At 34.4% G+C, this 19,476-nt stretch overlaps 3 protein-coding genes across 5 annotated transcripts; 1 reads left to right on the top strand and 2 right to left on the bottom strand.

Moving 5' to 3' along the window:
- Positions 1-1,964: 1,964 nt before the first annotated feature.
- On the bottom strand, positions 1,965-6,033 carry LOC127091454 (pentatricopeptide repeat-containing protein At1g62910). Its single transcript, XM_051030100.1, has 2 exons — positions 3,529-6,033; positions 1,965-2,694 (listed from the first exon to the last, which is right to left on the bottom strand). The coding sequence occupies exon 1, from the start codon at positions 5,849-5,851 to the stop codon at positions 3,686-3,688; it is 2,166 nt and encodes a 721-aa protein (XP_050886057.1). The 5' UTR covers positions 5,852-6,033; the 3' UTR covers positions 1,965-2,694; positions 3,529-3,685.
- A 4,155-nt stretch (positions 6,034-10,188) lies between these two features.
- On the top strand, positions 10,189-14,579 carry LOC127091453 (nuclear envelope-associated protein 2). Of its 3 annotated transcripts, none has more exons than XM_051030098.1 (6): positions 10,189-10,428; positions 11,083-11,371; positions 11,604-11,711; positions 13,177-13,638; positions 13,749-13,850; positions 14,173-14,579. In XM_051030098.1, the coding sequence occupies exons 2-6, from the start codon at positions 11,162-11,164 to the stop codon at positions 14,341-14,343; spliced, it is 1,053 nt and encodes a 350-aa protein (XP_050886055.1). In that variant the 5' UTR covers positions 10,189-10,428; positions 11,083-11,161; the 3' UTR covers positions 14,344-14,579. The 3 variants fall into 3 exon arrangements, with proteins under 3 accessions (XP_050886055.1, XP_050886054.1, XP_050886056.1); XM_051030097.1 differs by having other exon boundaries at positions 10,261-10,428; positions 11,008-11,371; XM_051030099.1 differs by lacking the exon at positions 10,189-10,428 and having other exon boundaries at positions 11,166-11,371; positions 11,611-11,711.
- Positions 14,580-14,935: 356 nt separating this feature from the next.
- On the bottom strand, positions 14,936-18,038 carry LOC127091452 (uncharacterized). Its single transcript, XM_051030096.1, has 4 exons — positions 17,428-18,038; positions 15,894-17,354; positions 15,557-15,809; positions 14,936-15,460 (listed from the first exon to the last, which is right to left on the bottom strand). Exons 1-4 carry the CDS (start codon positions 17,486-17,488, stop codon positions 15,271-15,273), a joined length of 1,965 nt encoding a protein of 654 aa, XP_050886053.1. The 5' UTR covers positions 17,489-18,038; the 3' UTR covers positions 14,936-15,270.
- Between the last annotated feature and the right edge of the window lie 1,438 nt (positions 18,039-19,476).

Below are 19,476 nucleotides of genomic sequence, written 5' to 3'. Positions count from 1 at the left end.
TTTGATCAGGGGGAAACTTCTAGATTATGGGAGGATTAGCAAATAAGAGGCACTCAAGTTGATGGTAGACTATTTGGAAGTTGACCCAAAGGCTGCGATGTCGGAGATGGAGAGAACCATGGGGGTTCATGTTAGGTTTGAATTCCTGGAAAGAAAAAAAGCATATACATATGAGCTCTAGAGAGCAGCGCAGGCTAGAGGTGATGACGAGCAGATATGGCTCCATGGAGCGTATGCTATGAGATAATACCTACTATATTTGGTTGGCACTGTGATTTTATGGACAAGAGTGTCACTTATACAGATGTCGTCTACCTACGGTACATCAAAGACTTTGAGCGGATCCAACTGGGGGGCCGCTTGTTTAGTATACTTGTACTCGAAGTTATCAGATGTAGGTGGAAGACGAAGCAGGTCACATGCAACATCGCACTACTGACGGTAATATTTATTGGTCTTTATATGTTTTTGTGTCATTTTCATTTCATCTTTGCAACGCCATTACTGATGATTCGTGCATTCCAAAATTTTCAGGCTTGAATCCTCCAACACTTCCCGTGCATCTCCTGTTGGGCAGGTGTACCTACTTACACTGAGGATATGACGGGTGTTACTGCATTCTCCTTCCTCATAGGGAACTAGAAGATAGAGTTGTTCATAATGTATTTTGATTTCTTGGTTACCGAGGACATGCACTTCAACAACTATGTCGATCACCGTGAGATGCGACTATTTGACGATATAGTTTTATACTCGGGATGGTTGACTTGCGGATCACGTCCCACTGCTCCTCATCTTCCTGAGTGTGTGATGTGGTTGCTCGACTACACTCTGTTGTCTATGCTTCTTCTACTTTGACACTTAGGCAGATGGATGCCATGTTTGATGATTATGAGAGTCATCTGGTATCAGAGGAGGCACAGAGTACCATAGCTTAGAGCGACTAGAGCTACGTCGACGGGTACTTCATGTGGTTCTTCAAGGTGTCACATATGTATATGGTGCAGGCTGCTCCATGAGATCCACTGAAACCAGCTCATCGAAAGATACTAGAGGAGGAGCAGGCACAATTAGATCACGTTGAAGATGTCTTGCCTGGATGTTGTCGCATAGTGGAGATTGCACAAGAAGACATTGACAGAGGTATCTTCTCTGATGGGTATGATGTGAGGTAGGTCCTAGATGCCATTATGACGAAGGCATGAGTGGCGTTGATGTACCGGAAACAACGCCGGAGGATGGGGGATATTGAAGGCCGATGAGCCCGAGGAGTCAGAAGAGATGTAGTCCGACATACGTAGTAGTAATATAGTTGTTGTGCTTTGGATTCATTATGGATTGTATTTTATTTTCACTTCATGCTACTTTATATATGTCATTTTGAATTGGAACATCTGAATTTATATGTCATTTTTTGCATATCGATTGTATGGTTTAAATCTCGTCATAAACATCGTACACAAACATGGTACATAACATTTATAAACTTTTATCTGAATAGACATAAATAAAACATAACATGCACTGTTCTGATATGTTACGAAGATGTATCTCCATAAAATAAATGGAAACGCATCTCCGGAACAATAAAAGTGTAAAATATCTTTCAAAATGGATCTTCCTATGGTATATGTTTTAAAATATTACGAAGATGTATCTCTAGATCATTAAACATTTTAATTTAAGACAATGTGCGTGTGGAGATGGTTCTCCAAAATCTGAAATACATTTGGGGTTTTCATAAGATATGTTTCCACACCATAGGATGAGATAAGAAATCTTTTTTTTCCGATGATTTGTGATTAAGCGTTTGGAAAAGAATCAGCAGAGAATTGAAATATATTTATGCCATCAATGAGGGCTGTACATTATGCCTCTTCGAAGTCACGTTAGCATACCACCAATTTCTTCACCCCAAACCTTAATGTCTTGCCATGAATTATTGCTGTGAAATATTTGTCCCATTTGTCCATTTTGAATGAATTGATAGTGTAAAATTGATTATAACTACAAGTTGAAAGTCAAATGATTATGTAAAAGTGAATTGGATAATAAATTTAAGTCTAAAAATAAATTATAAAATCAAAAGCTCATAGCTTAAAGTTTAAATCAATAGTATCTTTCTAGAATCAAAGTTGACTCCTCCAAGAGTAAGAACTCTTTGTTGAAGAGATGCTCGTAATTGCCTTCCATCGTGTAATAATCTTTGCGCTCATGGTATTCCTTATCTGTGCTTGTTTGTCAAAGACTGGAGGAGAACATTTGGCCTACTTTTTTGGTTGTGATTGCGAGTTCGCCATAAATTGCTGGAAGGAGCTTGACCTAATTCTTTCAAGTGCAGATTGCTTTGCTACTGCACTTTACAAGTTAGGTTCTACTGCAAGTCAGCAGCTATAGATCTCTTTGCTATCACCTTGTGGTGTATTTGGAGAAGTCACAATAAACATTTGTAGAAGCGCAGGCATCGGAGAGATTGAGAGATTTCAGAAGGGACAACAGTGTAGCAGCCTATTTGCATAAACCTGTAAGCATCGCCCCTCTCCTTCCTTGATCTGGTCTAAACTTGAGCCAAACCAGATGAAGCGCAACTTGGATTCTGTTAAGTGCTGCAGCATGCATGGGGAACTTAGTTTTTGCTCACTCAGTTGGTAGCATTGTAAGGTTATCATGAATAATAGAAGAATGAAAAGTCATCTGCAAAATATAAATCAGCAAGATTACTTCCTGAAAATTAACAAAACAACAAGGGGAAAAAATCATGCTTTTAATGTGTGCATGTGCGCGTAAGTTTTGTGTTATACAGAAGAATCAAAATCCTTTTAAGTTGCCACATTCGTAGGCACAATCTAGTTATATTCCAAAAAGTGTGTAACCTATATTAGTCCCAAATAGCTTCACGTTGTGTCGACCCCCTAAAATGCTATATCTGTATAACAGATAGGAGAATGGCCTCCATTGCAAAGACTAAAAACTAGTGTGTAAAGTAAGCATAAACACATAAAATTAAAGAGATTGTCATGCTTAATAAATAAGGAATCTAAAATACATAACAGTAGAACTTAAATAGAGAAGAAGAACAGAACAGAACAGAACCAAAAGTAAGAAGAACATAACAATTGTTTGTGGGCAAGAACATAACATAATGAAGAAAATACTTTTACTCTTAAAAGGGTCCAACTTGGCATTTATAGGGTATGAAAAAAGGTTTTGAGGAATTTCACCTCGAAACCTTAATTGCGGCTGCAATGGTGGATTAGGGCTGCAATAGTGTCCGCTGTACCTGCTAATGTCAACGACGGCTTTCGTGCCAAAAGTGTTGCGCTAAAGCCTACTATTACTACTACTACTATGCTATTCCGCTATAGCATGTTATTGACAACATAGTGTGTAACTAAATAAACTTTTCTAACGGGCTTTGAGATCATTTTATTGCAACAAAAAAAAATCATATATTCAGTGAAAAGGATGGTAACTCTATGAACTAAGTGAATTTATTATATCCAAATTAAAAGTTATTTCACAGCTTACCTAGTGTAACATGGAAAATGATATTGATGAAACTAACATCTTTCCACCAGTTCTAATCGCTATAAGACTTGATGAACATATAATCCTCGATGAACAAAGCTGCGATATGAAACTAGCGTGCTAAGCAATAAGATTTCTTTCATGGAATGCTGAAGTTTCATGAATCTCCAAGGCCTTCTGCAAGTATATCGCTAACAGAATCAGAATCATCAAACAACAATGTTGCTTGACTTTTTCCTTCTCTAACATCAGACCCAATCAATAATTTATGAGTGGTTGTATCAGGAAGCCAACCCTTTTTTAGCATCATATCAAGTAATCCCTGTGCCTCAAGTTCCTTACCCTCTTTCCACAGGCCAGTTATCAGTAAGTTATAGACCGCTGAACTCAATTTTTTGCTGTCGGAAATTTTTTCAATCGCACTAGAAATCATAGATAACCGAGAATGATTTGCTATGAATGAAAGTTGATCGAATAGTTCGTCTGGATCAGGTATCAAACCATCATTGACCATCATATTGAAAAACAAAACACATTCGTTTACTAGATTTTGTTTAATCATGCCACGGATAAGGATACAATATGCTTCTTTGTCAAGGTTGCCTCCAACAATCAACATTTGGGAGAGGAATGCGAACAGACTTTTTGCGTTATCTAATTTAGACAACTCATGCAAGAGAGTAGTTTGTGCGACATTACAGTAAGAAATACCACAACAATAAGCTAATTGCCATAGTTTTACGGCTATGTTGACCTGTCCCGAGTCACATACACATTTTATCAACTTGTTGAAGGAGAAGGAATGAAGAGAGCATTGCTTCGTCGACATGTAGTAAAACACTTCAATGACGTGTTTGGGATGGTTGATCTCACATAAACCATCTACTAGCTCAGAATAAGAGGCAATATCTAAACTCCAACATCTTGCACAAATTCGACGAAATAGTTCCATTGCTTCATCATACTTTCTCAATCTACAGTTGCCAACCACAAGAGCTGAGTATGTTGCATAGTCAAGAACAACCGAGAATTTGATCATTCTGCCAAGAAATGCATATGCTGTCTCAGTCGCTTCATTCTCACAAAGCCATCTAATGAGAATATTCCAAGAAAAACAATCTGCTACATATCTCTCCGACATTGTTTCCAGCAGAACATTTGCTACGAGAATTTTACCAGCATTGCAGCAACCTTCAAGCAATGCATTGAAAGGAGCAGTTTCATTAACTTGCTTATCCTCTAAAAACACTATAGCCTCGTCTATTTTCCCCAATTCACAATAGCAATTTATCATATCAACAAAAACATTTTCATTCGGTTGTATACCACTTCCTATCATTTCATTTATAAGGTATACCGCGGAATCCATCTCCAAGTTTTTGCACAGACACTGTATTAGAGCCTCATAAACAAACGAATCCGGCACGAGATCAGAATCTTTCATCCTTCTAAACAACTTCACTCCCTCCTCTACTCTATTTTCCCTACAAAAGAGAGGTATGGTGCAGGAGTAAAAACTCAAATCCGGTTGACATTCGAGTTCGAGCATTTGCTCTAAAGCAGTAACAGCTTCGTCAACTCGACCATTTTCGATCAGACCCTTTACAAGTATCTCAAAGGTCTTACTATTTGGACTACATCCTTTATTGTTCATTCTTCTAAATTGATCCAAAGCAAGGTCAACCCGATCAATTGTAAACAATATCTCCAACAAATAATTCAAAGTGTCGACCGTGGGTAACACTCCTGCCTTCACCATCTCTTTATAAACAAACAAAGCATTTTGAAAATCTCTACTTTCTTGTTGCACAAGAGCACATAACAAAGCATTAAAAACCTCAACCGGGGGCTTATAACCCCCCGAATTCATATTCTCTAAGACCATTAACGCTTCTTTAATTCTACCATGCTTAACAAACATATGAATCAATGATACAAGAACTAATTCAACACCTGGAAACCTGTTCTTCACCATGTTATGACAAAAATCCTCCATCTCTAGAACATTTCCAGCTAAACCCAGTTTTAAAATGATCTCAAAATATGTATTAGAGGTGTGGTGGAAACTCTTCTGTATTGAAGCCCATTTGAAAATCTTCACTGCTGAGCTTAAATCACTTGTACGGTTCAAAACTTGGATTAAATTATCTGGGGCAAGATTATTCCTCAAAAAGTTAATATTTTGGTCGAAATCATAATTGGGGTTTACAATTTCAATGGTTTGTGAAATATGTTGAATGCTAGTTGAAGATAGATAAACCCATTTGAGGAATCGAGTGTGATGTGTCAAAGATTGGAGCTTTATTGCCATAGAACCAAACATGAATTTGTACAAGATAATTGAATGTTGAGAGTTACAGAGAATGGATGAAAAATGAAGAGTAAGAGAGATAAATTGGGAAATTGAAATCTGACCTAGAAAGCATGTTTGTCAAATAACGTACATGACGAAATCACAGTGTTTGTTGCTTCACTTGAATCACTTCACTCTAAGTCTTCACAAAAAAAAACTATGCTTTTTAGTTTTATTTTGTTTGGTATAATGGTATTTCTATAAAAAAAATATTAATTATTAATATCAAGTTCATTTCTATAAAAAAATATTAATTATTAATATCAAGTTCATTTCAATAAAAAAAATCTAACATCAAGATGCAAAAAAAAAACCCGAAAAATGAAATTGAAAAAACAAAAATATACATAGCAAATTTTTATTTATAAACATAATAAATCTAACTTTCTTAACTTAATTTTGAATAACTAGACTTCTACTCACACAATGTGTAAGTTTTATTAAATTATTATGAGTAAATACTTTAATATATATAAAAATATATCAATAATATTTTTTTACAAACATTTCGACTTAACAAATTATATCAACAATTTTTTTTATAACATGAGGTTGAAAAAAAAAAGACATCTCTAAAAAAAATTGAAAAAAAATACAAGGTTTTGTTTTTACTTTTTGAATAACTATCTATCTAATATCTAATTAATCCAAAAATTAATTACATTTAACAATGCTCTTATTTGTAATTCACTAATATATGAGATTTTCCCCAATAAAAAACAAACAAAATGTCAAGCGACGAATGGCAGAGAGTTTCTTTTTCATTTTTTCAAAATTTTAGTCAGCCATTTTATCCGGTTAAACATCCCCTCTAACATTTATTATTTTTTATTGTGTCATATTTCCTTTTGCAGTGTACGTTTTTTCTCTGCTTGTCCTCATTTCCTTTCATCCGAAACTCTTTTCTCTAATCTCTCTCATTAATTTCTTCCCCATAATTGCGTTCATTTCATCCAACCTCGACATCAACACAATTTTTTTAAGGTCACTTTATGTCTTCGTGGTTGAATGTTCATTCTACTCTACTATGTACATGTTATACCATTTTTTGGTCTCCACAATACCGATTACTATAACTTTGTTTATGTCTATGTCTTTGGTGGTTTGTCCCTTCAGGTTTTCATTTTCCGTGTTTTAGTTTCTAATTTGGTTTAGTTGATAATGGTTTGTTATATGATTTTTTCCATTTTTAATGTGATATTTTATTTGTTTGTAACCAGTTTTCCCTGTTCTCATAGATGAGATCCATTTTTTCCTGTTTTTCAGAGTTGAGAAATAATGTCTAGGTAGTATGATTTATTCTTTTTCACCCTGGTTTTATGACCATGTTAACAACACTCGACTGTTCCTTCATTTGTTATGCCCATGTTAGAATCCATGTAATATTTTCTGATGTAATCTATTATTATGTCCATCTTTAGATTTATGAGCTTTTTAAATCGTTTTTATGTGTGAGGCATGTGAAGATTTAATGTCTTTTTTTACCATGTTGTTGAGATTTTTCGTAATCATTGTTATGACATTACAATGTTTATGATATCAGGTCAGTCCAAAATCATGTCCAGACCACCTATTCTTATCACTGGCTTGAGACCTGAACAAAAGATTTGGAAAATTTCTATACGAGTTATCAATCTATGGATAGTGAATGAGCACAATGGACAACAACATGTGAAAGCTATTATACATGATGCAAAGGTCTTTATTATGTATTTTCTATGTTCTTATTGCTTTTCCATTTTTAACTTACTAATGTAAATTTTCTTGCCTTACAAGGGTCACCTAATCCACGTCGTAACCCGGAACCGTGAACTTAACATGTCAATCCAGACATTAAAAGAGCATCACACATACATAGTTTATAATGGAGAGCCTTATATTAATGACCTACCGTTGAAAGTATGTGACAACAAGTTCAAACATTTTTTAATGGGCTCACTGCAGTCAAAGCCATTGGCATGCCTCAGATTCCACTTCACAAATTCAATTTCAAACCATTTGGAGATTTCTTGAAAGGAAAATTTGAAATTTATCACTTATACGGTACAATCTTGCATGTAATTTCTTCCAATATGCATCTTGATTTCCAACAACTTCTAACTTATTTTTATTTTCATAAGCAAATATCATTGGTGTTCTTCACCAAGTTGGGAGGTTCCGGGTTGGCGGGACAAGCATAAAGGCTTGCATCAATGTAATAATGTCCGGTGAATGGTATGTTACACCACATTTACTATTGTTACATAATTTACCTATGTTGTGTCAATAGCATAACACATTGTAATTTTTGTTGGTTTCTTCGTTATTTGGTGGAGCTGAAATAGATGTAACATTTTGGGAGTCGTATGTAACGCAAACCAACTCATGTCATGCACAAAAGAGAATGCCCCTACCCCCCTCCTCGGTTGTGATACTCACTCATGCTTTATGTCGTCAAAGTTCATGTAGATTTCGTTATTACACTTTCACATGTATCATGACATGGTGTTTTACTAAAGTCTTTGACATGTTACTTTACATGTTTGTAGCCACTGGAAAGTTCAATATTTCAAATCCTTGGAATGGTTCAAAATTGCTTCTCAACTATGGTCATCCCTAAGTCATCGAATTCAAATCAAATTGCATCTCCTATACATATCCTATATTAAATTACCCGAACATTTATTTTATATTTACTAACCATGCCTTTCTATATAGATTTATGTCAACTAAACCGATTAACTCATTTAATGTTTATTGGTTTTGTCTTTCTTTACCCCGTCAGATTTAAAGAGGGAGGTCCATATCTGATTGCTTCGCAAATACTTTCGCTCAATTCTGAATCACAAGGGACTTTTGAAGAGAGATCATTCTCCTTTATTAAAAATGTCAAAACGATTGGGGAGATGATTTCTCTTAAGGATGTTAGTCATTTTACTTTATGAGCATTCAACATGAATTTATGCGCCGAATCCACTTTGTTGTTTCTTTCCTAATGACTGCCATTTTTTGTAATACGAAACTTTTTGCAATACTATTGGTATGACTAAACGGTTCAAAGTCAATCGTTTCAGTGGGTATTGTGAAGTTTGTCCAACTTGTAACAAGACAAATAAATCACCTGGTGAACCATTCCAATGCGACTGCTCAGATAACAAGTCTCCCCCAATCACCAAGTAATCATTACTATATCTATGTCCGTGATTTTATGCATTCATCTTGAAAATTTTGATTCCAATGCAATATCCATCTCTTTTATATTAGGTTCAAAATAAGAATAGAGGTTGAGCATGAAAATAAAATTGATAATTTTATCTTCTTGGACAAGGAATGTATCCCCTATGTTGATATATGAATTCATGATTTAAGATAAATTCATGATTTATAGTTCTAACTCAGAGTGCCATACATTTTTTACCCTTTCTCTCATTATTATAACTTTATGATTTTTATAAGACTGTCAAAAACTATTCAACCATCAATTCTGAATTATAACTTTGGTTACACATCGATGAAATTTTATGGTTATATATATATATATATATATATATATATATATATATATATATATATATATATATATATATATATATATAAAATACATGATTGTTCTCTGTCCTACCTGTCAAATACATTAAATCAATAATTTACTATTTTGAATTTTAGTTAAAGTGAGATATTTTACAAAAACAAATGTTGAAATTAAATCCCAAAACGAGTTTGATATATTTTCGCACATACGATCAGTATAGTAGCAAAAAAAGGGCCATTGTGAATGTGCTGAAGCCAGAATTTGCGGAATCCACGTGTTCCAAAACTATTCGACGAGGCCAAAATTTGTATTTGCCGCGCTCATCAATTACACAGTCAACACCAATCAATCCAGGCTGCAGCTTTGAATTTTGTCCGATCCACAAGCCCGAGGTTAGGAATCTCCGAACCTAATCGTGTCGTTCTCCTAACCTGAGTTTATTAGAATATTTTTAATATATTTAATTTATTAGAAAATTGAAAAGAAAATACGTAGTTTTAGTTTTATTTTAGAACCAACTACTATTAAACATTAAAAATATCGACTACCTTTTTGGTAGTATAAAATGCACCCTCTTTTGTGAGTACTTTTTATACCGTTTAATTAAACAAATTATTATTTTTTAGGTAATTTTATAAACTACCATAAGCTAATAAGTTAAATATAGTAGTAGTTTTACATTTAAATTAAGAAATTATCATTACAAAAAATTTTTAACTAACAAAATAATAATAATAATAATAATAATATTTTCTATACTCCGAACCTAACATTTACCGATCCACGGTTTGAACATATCGCGTAATCCGAACCAAATAACACTCGCATATAAAACAAGAAAATATTAATTAAAATTAAAATAAATAAAAAAACGAAGAAGTTACGCACGAGACTATGATGATTCATACTCTTCACACTCAATTTAATTTCTAAATCTGAACAAGTTACCCTGCGTTACACTTTCTTAATCTTCATCTTCTCTCATCAAATTCACAGCTTCAAAACGCAGAAACCGTAGATCAAAACGCAGAATCCGGTAACTAACTCTGCAATTTCTTTGTTTCTCTCTTATGTATAATATATAGTTGTAGTTTAATCTGTTAGGTTTATTATTATAACTTTGATTTTTTTTTTTAAAATTTTCATCAAGTATTTCTCTTGAGAATCTTTATCGTTATTGATTTATTATAATTTTGATTTAATATTTGACAATGACAGATAGTAAGGTTCATTCTTTCTCTCTCCTTTCAATTATGATGAAAGTGAATGTTTGATGCAATCTGTGCCAGGGAAGAAAATTAGGCGAAATTTCATTGGAATTCAAAATTTTAATTTTAATTTTAATTTCTAAGTGTTAATTATCATGTTCCTAGAGAAAAATGCTTGGTTATCAGAACAATAATTGATTTAAATTTAGTCGAAAAGATTGCTTTGAATTTGAATCCACTGTTCACTACCCTTTTCATGAAAACAAGTTATTGTACTCTACTTTCTAAGTTTCTTTTATGATATTATTATTTTTTTAATTTTACTAAAATTATTTTAGTTTTTTTTATTTTTTATCATGGTTGAGTTCTGATTAAATTAAATGTTCAACTACCTTATTCACATGTAGGGAATCAAGTATATATTTTAATTGCTTTCATTTCAAGGACTTTTGAATTTTGAAGGGTTGTTCCCTGGTTCATAGGATCTGATATTGATGTATACATAGTACAAAAGAGGATAGGTTCAATTAAACAGATTTCGTCAAAATTTGTTGATTTCCCATGTCAATTTCTGAGAAACAAGCTCCAGTGAACAATTCTAAGTTGGCATCTACAGCAGCTAGAGATGTTGATCCTTTGTTAAGAGGTTTGAATGATAAAAAACAAAGCTTTAGGCGAAACGTGGAGTCTTTAGCTTTAGAGTTGAAGGAGCTTCGGAATCGTTTGGCTTCTCAGGAGCAATCGTATGTTAAAGAAACTCGAACAAGACAGGTATAAGATTTTTTTGTGTTTTGAATTATTGTTTCTGTGTTTTTATGTGTATTGATATAAAGACAATTTTTCTTTTCTTTTGTTTTTCTCTTTTTGGCCATGCTAAAAAAAATTATTACTTTGATAGTAGTATCAAATATCAATCATTTCTACTTTTGGAGTCTTTGTGGTTGTGGGGTCTAAAAAATTTGATTATTTTTTTGGTCCCGCAATTTATGGATTTTTTCCATAGGAAGCAGAGACAAATGCCAAGATTATGGAATTGGAAATTAGTAGAATGCAGAAGAAACTGGAAGAAAAAAATGAGCAGCTTCAAGCTTCAACCTCTTCGGCTGAGAAGGTTTCAATTGCATTCACTTTATTATTATTCTTTTCATGGCTTATACAGCTGTTTAATTTGAAAATTGAAATATTTCAACTTTTTTGTTTTTCAAGATTCTTTATTATTGTCTTCAGCTTGCTTTTCTTGCTATAATGATGTTCATGAAATTATATATTTTTTGCTAGCTTTTCATGGTCTTTCCCATTGAAAAGTAAAATATAAAACACTAGATGACCATCTTTTAGGATGTTTTTACTTTTCAGTAGTCCTCTTTGATATTAGCAGATACCATTAGACTTTGAAGAGAAGAGTGACTAGATGAGTGAGATCTTGGAGTTCAATAGGGTCAGAAAAATCCTAATCTGAATGCTCACAAAGATAATTGCATTTTACTCCCCAATGAGATACTTACATTAGTAGCAGAAAAGTCTTAAGTTGGAACATCGCTTGTATATATTATTTTGTATCTGTTTTGTCTTTCACGGCCGCCAATTGATTTTAGATGCACAGAAGCTCACGGAATTATTAATTACTAATAACCAATAGTACTTTCAAACGACCCTTCCCGTGCCAGAGCGTTGGTAATTTGACAACTTCCTATATCTAAATGAAGCCTATGTGTATAGATTTGCACCGTGCTATCCAATTGCATTAGATGCCGCAAGAAGTCAAATTTTATAAGTTCCTTCACTATTAAAGTAACTTATCAACTTTGCATTATTATAACCTGCACAAATTAAATTGTACTGCAATATGGAAGGAAAGTCATGTGGGCATATTCAATAGGGAATCGGAACGTACATATTTATGAATGAGCATCTGGCAACAATCTTATCTTACACATTAAATGCTTTTGTATCATGAATTCAATTGTGACGTAGGCATTGCATTTTATTGGTGTATACAAATTATCGACGAAGTTATGAATTTTTGGAAAACCAATTATGCATTAAAGAATAGTTTGCAACAATGGTAGGTATCTTTTATGAAGGAAAATATGACAAATCATTCTCACCATTACCAGGACATTATGATTCATAGTAACTTCATGATTGTAAACACATTCTTTGTTAATAAAGTTTTTTTACCAAGTACAATTTAGGAACAAATATTCGCGTTGTCCCAAATCTGTAGTTCAATTTGATCCTTATGTGTTCCAAATCTTGAGTTAAAGTAGAGTAGGTTTAGCTAGCATATTAACTTGTTGCTTGAACAAGTCCTAGTTATAGGTCTACCATATTCCCTTAGATTTTCTTTCATAATTGAAGAATGCATATAATTAGTCTGCAAGATTTTATGTTGCTTTACAAAGTGTAGTCCTTCAGAATTCATTAGATTCCGAGTAAGAGTTTCCAAAAATCTATGTTTTATCGCAAGTTGCAACATCAATTCAAAAGAAAATTATCCCTAAAATATGTTTATTTAGTACATGAAGTAATCTTTTAGTGTTATTTACTCATGATATGTTCTAATCTTGATACAGCACATAAAGGAGTTGGACGATCTTAGAACACAGCTTGTAGTAACTAGAGCAACAGCAGATTCAAGTGCCGCATCGGCTCAATCAGCGAAGTTCCAATGTTTAGAACTTCAAAGAGAATTAGATGAGAAAAATAGTTCACTAAGAGAGCATGAGGAACGCGTGATTAGACTAGGCGAGCAGCTAGATAATTTGCAGAAGGATCTTCAAGCAAGAGAATCTTCACAAGAGCAATTGAAAGATGAAGTTCTTAGAATTGAGCATGATATTATGGAGGCTCTTGCAAAAGCTGGAGAGAACAAGGATTACGAACTACAAAAAATATTGGATGAGGTTTCTCCTAAGAATTTAGAGAAAATGAATAAGTTATTGATTGTTAAGGATGATGAAATAGTTAAACTTAAGGATGAAATTAAGATTATGTCTGCTCATTGGAAGCTCAAGACTAAAGAATTAGAGTCACAGGTATTGCCGTCTTGGTTTGCGTTTGTTAATACTCATTCATTTAGTAGCACTTTCTATTATTTGAGGTAATGGCTAATCTATTTAAGTTGATTGGCGGGTTTAAAACACAGTTGGAGAAACAAAGGCGTGCTGATCAGGATCTGAAGAAGAGGGTGTTGAAGTTGGAATTCTGTCTGCAGGAAGCTCGTTCGCAGACACGCAAACTCCAAAGGGTAAATCTATCTATTGCACTCATTTTTGTCATTTAGAAAATGCTTAGATGTTCTTAGTTACAATGAATTGAGTTCATTTAGTGTTTGCTGTTTGAACTTTTGGTGATTATTTGATCTTTATTTTCCAGACAATAGTTTATGCATTGAAATAAAAAACACGCGGACAAACAAGATTTGATTTTTCATCTATTACTAGTTAATGCATTGGCTGATTCATACTATCACGCTATCATTTACCTTCATCATTTAACCCTCCTTATATGTCCTTTGTTTAATAATTTCCTAGTTAAATCACATGTTTCGTTCTGTGTTTCATGAACAGATGGGAGAGCGACGGGACAAAGCTATTAAAGAATTGAAGGATCAATTAGTAGGAAAGCAACAGAAAGTTGTGGATGCAGAAAAACAAAACCAGAACTTCTGGGACACCTCTGGATTCAAAATTGTGGTCTCCATGTCCATGCTAGTCTTGGTGGTATTTTCAAAGCGGTGAAACCACTCCTTTGATTATAAGGACTCTTGTACATAGAGGAACCTAATACCTCCTCTAGTTTACTGTAGGAGTATAGAGATGCTTTAGAATAGAAACGCATTTTTATAAATAATCTAGTTTAGCTTATGCAATATGTAGCAGCATCAGGATCAAAACACAATTTTGCCGTGGTCTATGTAAAACTAATCTATGTAGGTGTGCTTACATATTTAATTTAAAGGACGTTTATCCCATCATTATTATTTGTCTTGACTCTAGAGAATCTAAGTTGGTCATTGCAGGTTAATTTAATTCATCTAAATCACCACAAATGACATCAAGGCTGGCTTTAATCACTGGCGGACCTTGTTCACACTCATCCATAGAAACATCATGAAATTTCAGCCATTTAGTGATGCATATGCTTTCAAAGCATTTCACACGAGCCGGTTAAAAAGTCAAGGTGTTTGGTTGCTGGTAGCCATCGGTGCTTTCTCGTTATTTTCCTTGATAATTCAATTGATTCTTACTTTTGAATCAACATTTGATATTGAATTAAGATATCTTGTGCATATTGAAGCACCTGTCTCAGTCTAAAGAAGACCACATCATCTGATACAATTTTTATCCATCTGAATCTTGATAGAACCTCAAATTATAGTAATTCAGACAATTTTCACGGAACTACATAGACTAAGATTGCACCTTAGGGAAAAAAAAACTACCTAAGCTCTCAAAATATATGTACATGACCAATATTTACCATAATATATTGTACAACCTAAGAAAGCAGCACATGGATGAACACACTTTTTTCTTCTTTTGCTACCCTATTGTCTTTCTGCACCTATAGACCTTATCACTGCAGCATGTAATGTTGCAACACAACTCTAACAAATGTCTGTAGTAATAGTATGATGATTTGAATGGAAAACCTGTTTCTAAACACTATGGTAGCATGCTGAGTCTGGCAGTGACGAATGGAATCATCAAAATTATGCAGCCAGTAAAAGATTTTAGAGCTCGAGGGTGTGAGGCAGACGTTGTGTTCACAACTGGAGGGCTATCGGATCCAAAATCTGGCATTGCACCTGAATCTGGGCTGCTTGAATTTAACACTGAAGGCGGAGTACCATAGCTACAAAAGGTAGCATCATAGAGAACCTTGATAAGTATAGGCTTATTGGTGCAACAATATAATTACTAAAAGTGAAAAATGTGCTATCTCACTTACCCGAAAGTTCCTGTTCCCGATCCTGAAGATGTTGGTGGAACCGTTGGAATGGATGATGGAGCTGTTTGAATTGATGGTGGAGCTATTGTTGGAATAGATGGTGGAGCTATCGTTGGAATAGATGGTGCAGTTGTTATTGGACTTGGTGGTGGTATTGCAGTTGGAGTTGATTGTGTAGGTGGTGTTGGGGATGATATCGTTGGCGTTGAGGATGACGACGACGATGATGATGGAAAAATGCAAGAACCAGAACCTATTAAACGTGGTCATCAATATTTTGAAGCATGAGAGTGGAAGAAAAAGAAAAACAAGAGTTATGAAAATGTTAAGATCTCACTTGGATTTGTGTTAATTAAGGTGGCAGCGCCTCCAAAGTCGCAACTTGTTGGAGCTGGATTCTTTTGATAGTAACTATTGAAAGCAAAAGAAGCATGACTCTGCAAAGTGACTGGACTGAAACAACTCCCACCCTGCTGTATCTGAGAACAATCAGCACCCATTCCACAAGCATAATCCAATGCTGATTGAAGGGAGGCTTGTGGAGCACCTGCTTTCGCCACACACCAACTCTGTCCCTGAACAGAAGGAGCATTTGTGTTTGAAGGAGGGTTTATGACAGGAACAGGAACACTTCCCGATGGAGGTGGATAAGACGTTACAGGGTTGGTTACTGGTTGCGCACCTGGAACAGTTGAAGGTGTTGTAGCTGGATTGAAGACCGGAACCGGTGAATTGGTTGGATTTGTTGGAGGTAAAGGAACAGCAGGTGTAGTAGAAGGAACGGCAGGTGTAGTAGAAGGAACCGTTACGGGCATTGCAGCTGGATTTGTAGGGGAAATCGTGACAGGATTTGTGGAAGGAACCGCTATAATGGTTGGTGTATCTGAGGGTGTGATCACTGGTGTTGGATTTGGTGTTGGATTCGTAGGGTAAACTGTGTTTGTTGGACTGTTTGTGCCATCTAGAGTTTTTCTTCGGTGTAATTTGCTTAAGATCTCTCTTCTAGAAGATGGAAAATTTTCTTTCTCTTCTTCCCTTTTGAGCTCTTTCATTGAAAAATCTTCTGTTGTATGCAGTTCTAAGTATAACGCAGCTATTCTTTTCGCAATAGGTCTTCTTGCTGCTAAATATTTTGATACTCTTTTACTAAATTCGGCTAATTCTACTGAACTTGGTATAACCGAACTCTTGATTGTCAGAACCACAGGAACATCATTGCAAGGAAGAACAGAAGCAGCCAGAGCGGCTCGCTTGATAACAGTTTGAACAAAATGATCCTCCATGCTTAATTCTCCATCAATGGTGTCTTCTAATGTCACAAACAATTCTGTTTCCTTTATAAACGAAAGTAGCTTACGAATTTCGTGCTCTCGTGATGGATTCATCTTCGTTAAGAATTGAAGTGGAAATGCTACCGAGAGTTTTACTTCATTACTAATGTGAAGATCTCTGAGAATTGAATAAATTGATTCAAGAGCATTCATAATCAAAGGTATCTCATTTTGGACTAAACACTCACTTCCACAGCTAACAATGATGCTTTTGATGTTTGAACGTGGAAGAAAATTTACAAGTTGAGCTTTTAGTTCAGAAGTCGCTGAAGGTTTTGAAGTAATGAAATTTTCAACTTGGCTTTTGCTCAAGTATAGATCAACTAACATGTTTGAGTTGGTAAGAGTACTCAAAATCCTATGATCTGTTACGAAAACTCGAATCTGAGACGATGAAACTTTGCTCGGCTGAAGAAATGATTTCCAAGTGTCTCCTCTCTCATGATAGGAAAAACCCACCAAAGATCCTGCAATGAGTGACAGAATAGAGTATTAGAAGCTATATGTTAGTTTTATGATTTACCAGTGCTAAGTACTTACCGGAACATGAAATTAAGAGAGAAGAGATGAACAAGAGGAAGAAAGAAGCTTCCATGGCCATTATCAGAGAGTGTGTAATGATCTGGTTTGGATATCAGTGTGATTGATATATACAGGAGATGTGTTTTAAAGACATAGCAAAGAGCTTTAGATAAAGATGGTGAGTGGGAAGAGAGAAAAAAGGTGTCAAAAAAGAAAGAGGGCCAAGCTGTAATGATATGATAAAGAAAACAAAAGATGTTACTTTGTTATTAAGAATCTGTTTGAAAAAAGAAAATATCTTGTCGGATAACACCATGGAGAATATGCTTTTTATTGCATCAGCTCTAAGTCCTTAAAATGAATGTGCATGACAAATACTGGAACACATGTGATTCTTGGTTGGTGTTCCTCAACTAAAGGCTTTTGCTTTTGGATTCCATACTGGTTATTACACAAACCATGTGTTGGAGGGTAGTTATCAATTTCAGTAACATTTTGTTTTAATGTAAAATTACAAATTTGGACAACTTCTAATGTTGAAAGATTTTGAGGGTTGCAAGTAAAAGAGGGATAAGGGGACAGAAAAAAGATGATGGCTTTGCTTTAATTTGGATGAGGTCAGGCGGTATTGTGTGGACTGACTGTGAGCTTTTGAGCATCTATATCTCTACCAACCATCTAAAGCTGGTGGATGAGCTAAGATTTATGCCAAAATCAAATATGTTTTCTTTGGTCAGCAAAAAATTACATATAGACCATGATCTGAACATGTGTTTATAAGCGGAGGATAATCCTCACCTTACAACCCAATTTTGTAGGGATGAGTTATGCTCAACCACAATTCTTAACATGATATTAAAGCTTGGTTTAAGGTTTAGTTAACTAGTTGCTATTAAGTTTCTATTATCTGGTTATCAATTATTTATTTTTATGTTTCAGATGTCTAATCCTGAACGTGAATGAATATGCTAAGAATTCTACATCGAACAATATATAATGGACTTATAAATAGATACAATTCTCACCTTAAAATATTTCAACAAAATTTCTCGATTAGATCTTATCATGTGTTGCATTTGCAAATACTCTAAAACACTCTATAAAGTTCAAGTTAATTTTTGAGTGAGGTGAAAGAGAAATTTACTACTAAAAGATTGATATTAAAGTAAAGCATGAGATGGAATTCAGCCGAGTAGGACCGAAAAATCTATTTTGGTTTTTGGTTATTTCTTTTCCAGAAATTGTGCATTGTACTAGTGTAAATGTCTAGTCATATGCAGGCCTTGTTTAATGTATATGGTATATGTCGACAACATGGGTGGGACAAACAAACCATGTGGGAAATGATCTTATTTCTCCTTTTCATTGCTCAAGTTTCAATTTAATCAAAGTCAAAAGTACTGTGTGACTAGGTTTTAGCTAAAGGCAAAGCAGCTTAAGAGAGAGAGAGAGAAAGTGGTTGCACAGTCACGGTTGATAAGGGTGATGTATTCTATATGCAAAAAGTGTTCCTTGTAAATCTCTAAACAACAAAAAGTGGAATAATACAAAGTATTTGGGGCCTTTGGGTATTGATTAACTATTAGAGGCTTTTAAGGGTGATCAAATAGTTGAAAATATTTAATTCATTCATTGATTTTTATAATGCGTCTAAAAACCGTGTAATACATATGAAACATTTGATTCATTTAAATCTTTTTATTAAAAAATTGATGTGTAGTTTTTGTTTGTTTGTTTTTAAGGGAAAAATATATCGTAATGAATTTTAAGCTGGTTGGTGAGTAAGGATGCAAAGTTTGTTGCAGAGGTCCTGAGTGTCCGATACGGTGGAGAGGAGACTGACTTGTAAAGTTAACATTTCAAAAGATCCAGAGTGTCCGATACGGTGGAGAGGAGACTGACTTGTAAAGTTAACATTTCAATGTTTAAGTCAGTATGACAGTGAAAAGTGAGTATGAATGAAAATAAATTTGAATACTTGAAAATAACTGATTTTTCCTTATAAATAGAAGAAATTGATTTTTACTTATAAATAGAAGAAACGGTTGATAACTAAAAGTGGGAATC

The sequence above is a fragment of the Lathyrus oleraceus genome, chromosome 6 (assembly GCF_024323335.1).
Source record: "Lathyrus oleraceus cultivar Zhongwan6 chromosome 6, CAAS_Psat_ZW6_1.0, whole genome shotgun sequence".
Taxonomy (NCBI): Eukaryota; Viridiplantae; Streptophyta; class Magnoliopsida; order Fabales; family Fabaceae; genus Lathyrus; species Lathyrus oleraceus.
This window is presented reverse-complemented; position numbering and strand designations above follow the sequence as displayed.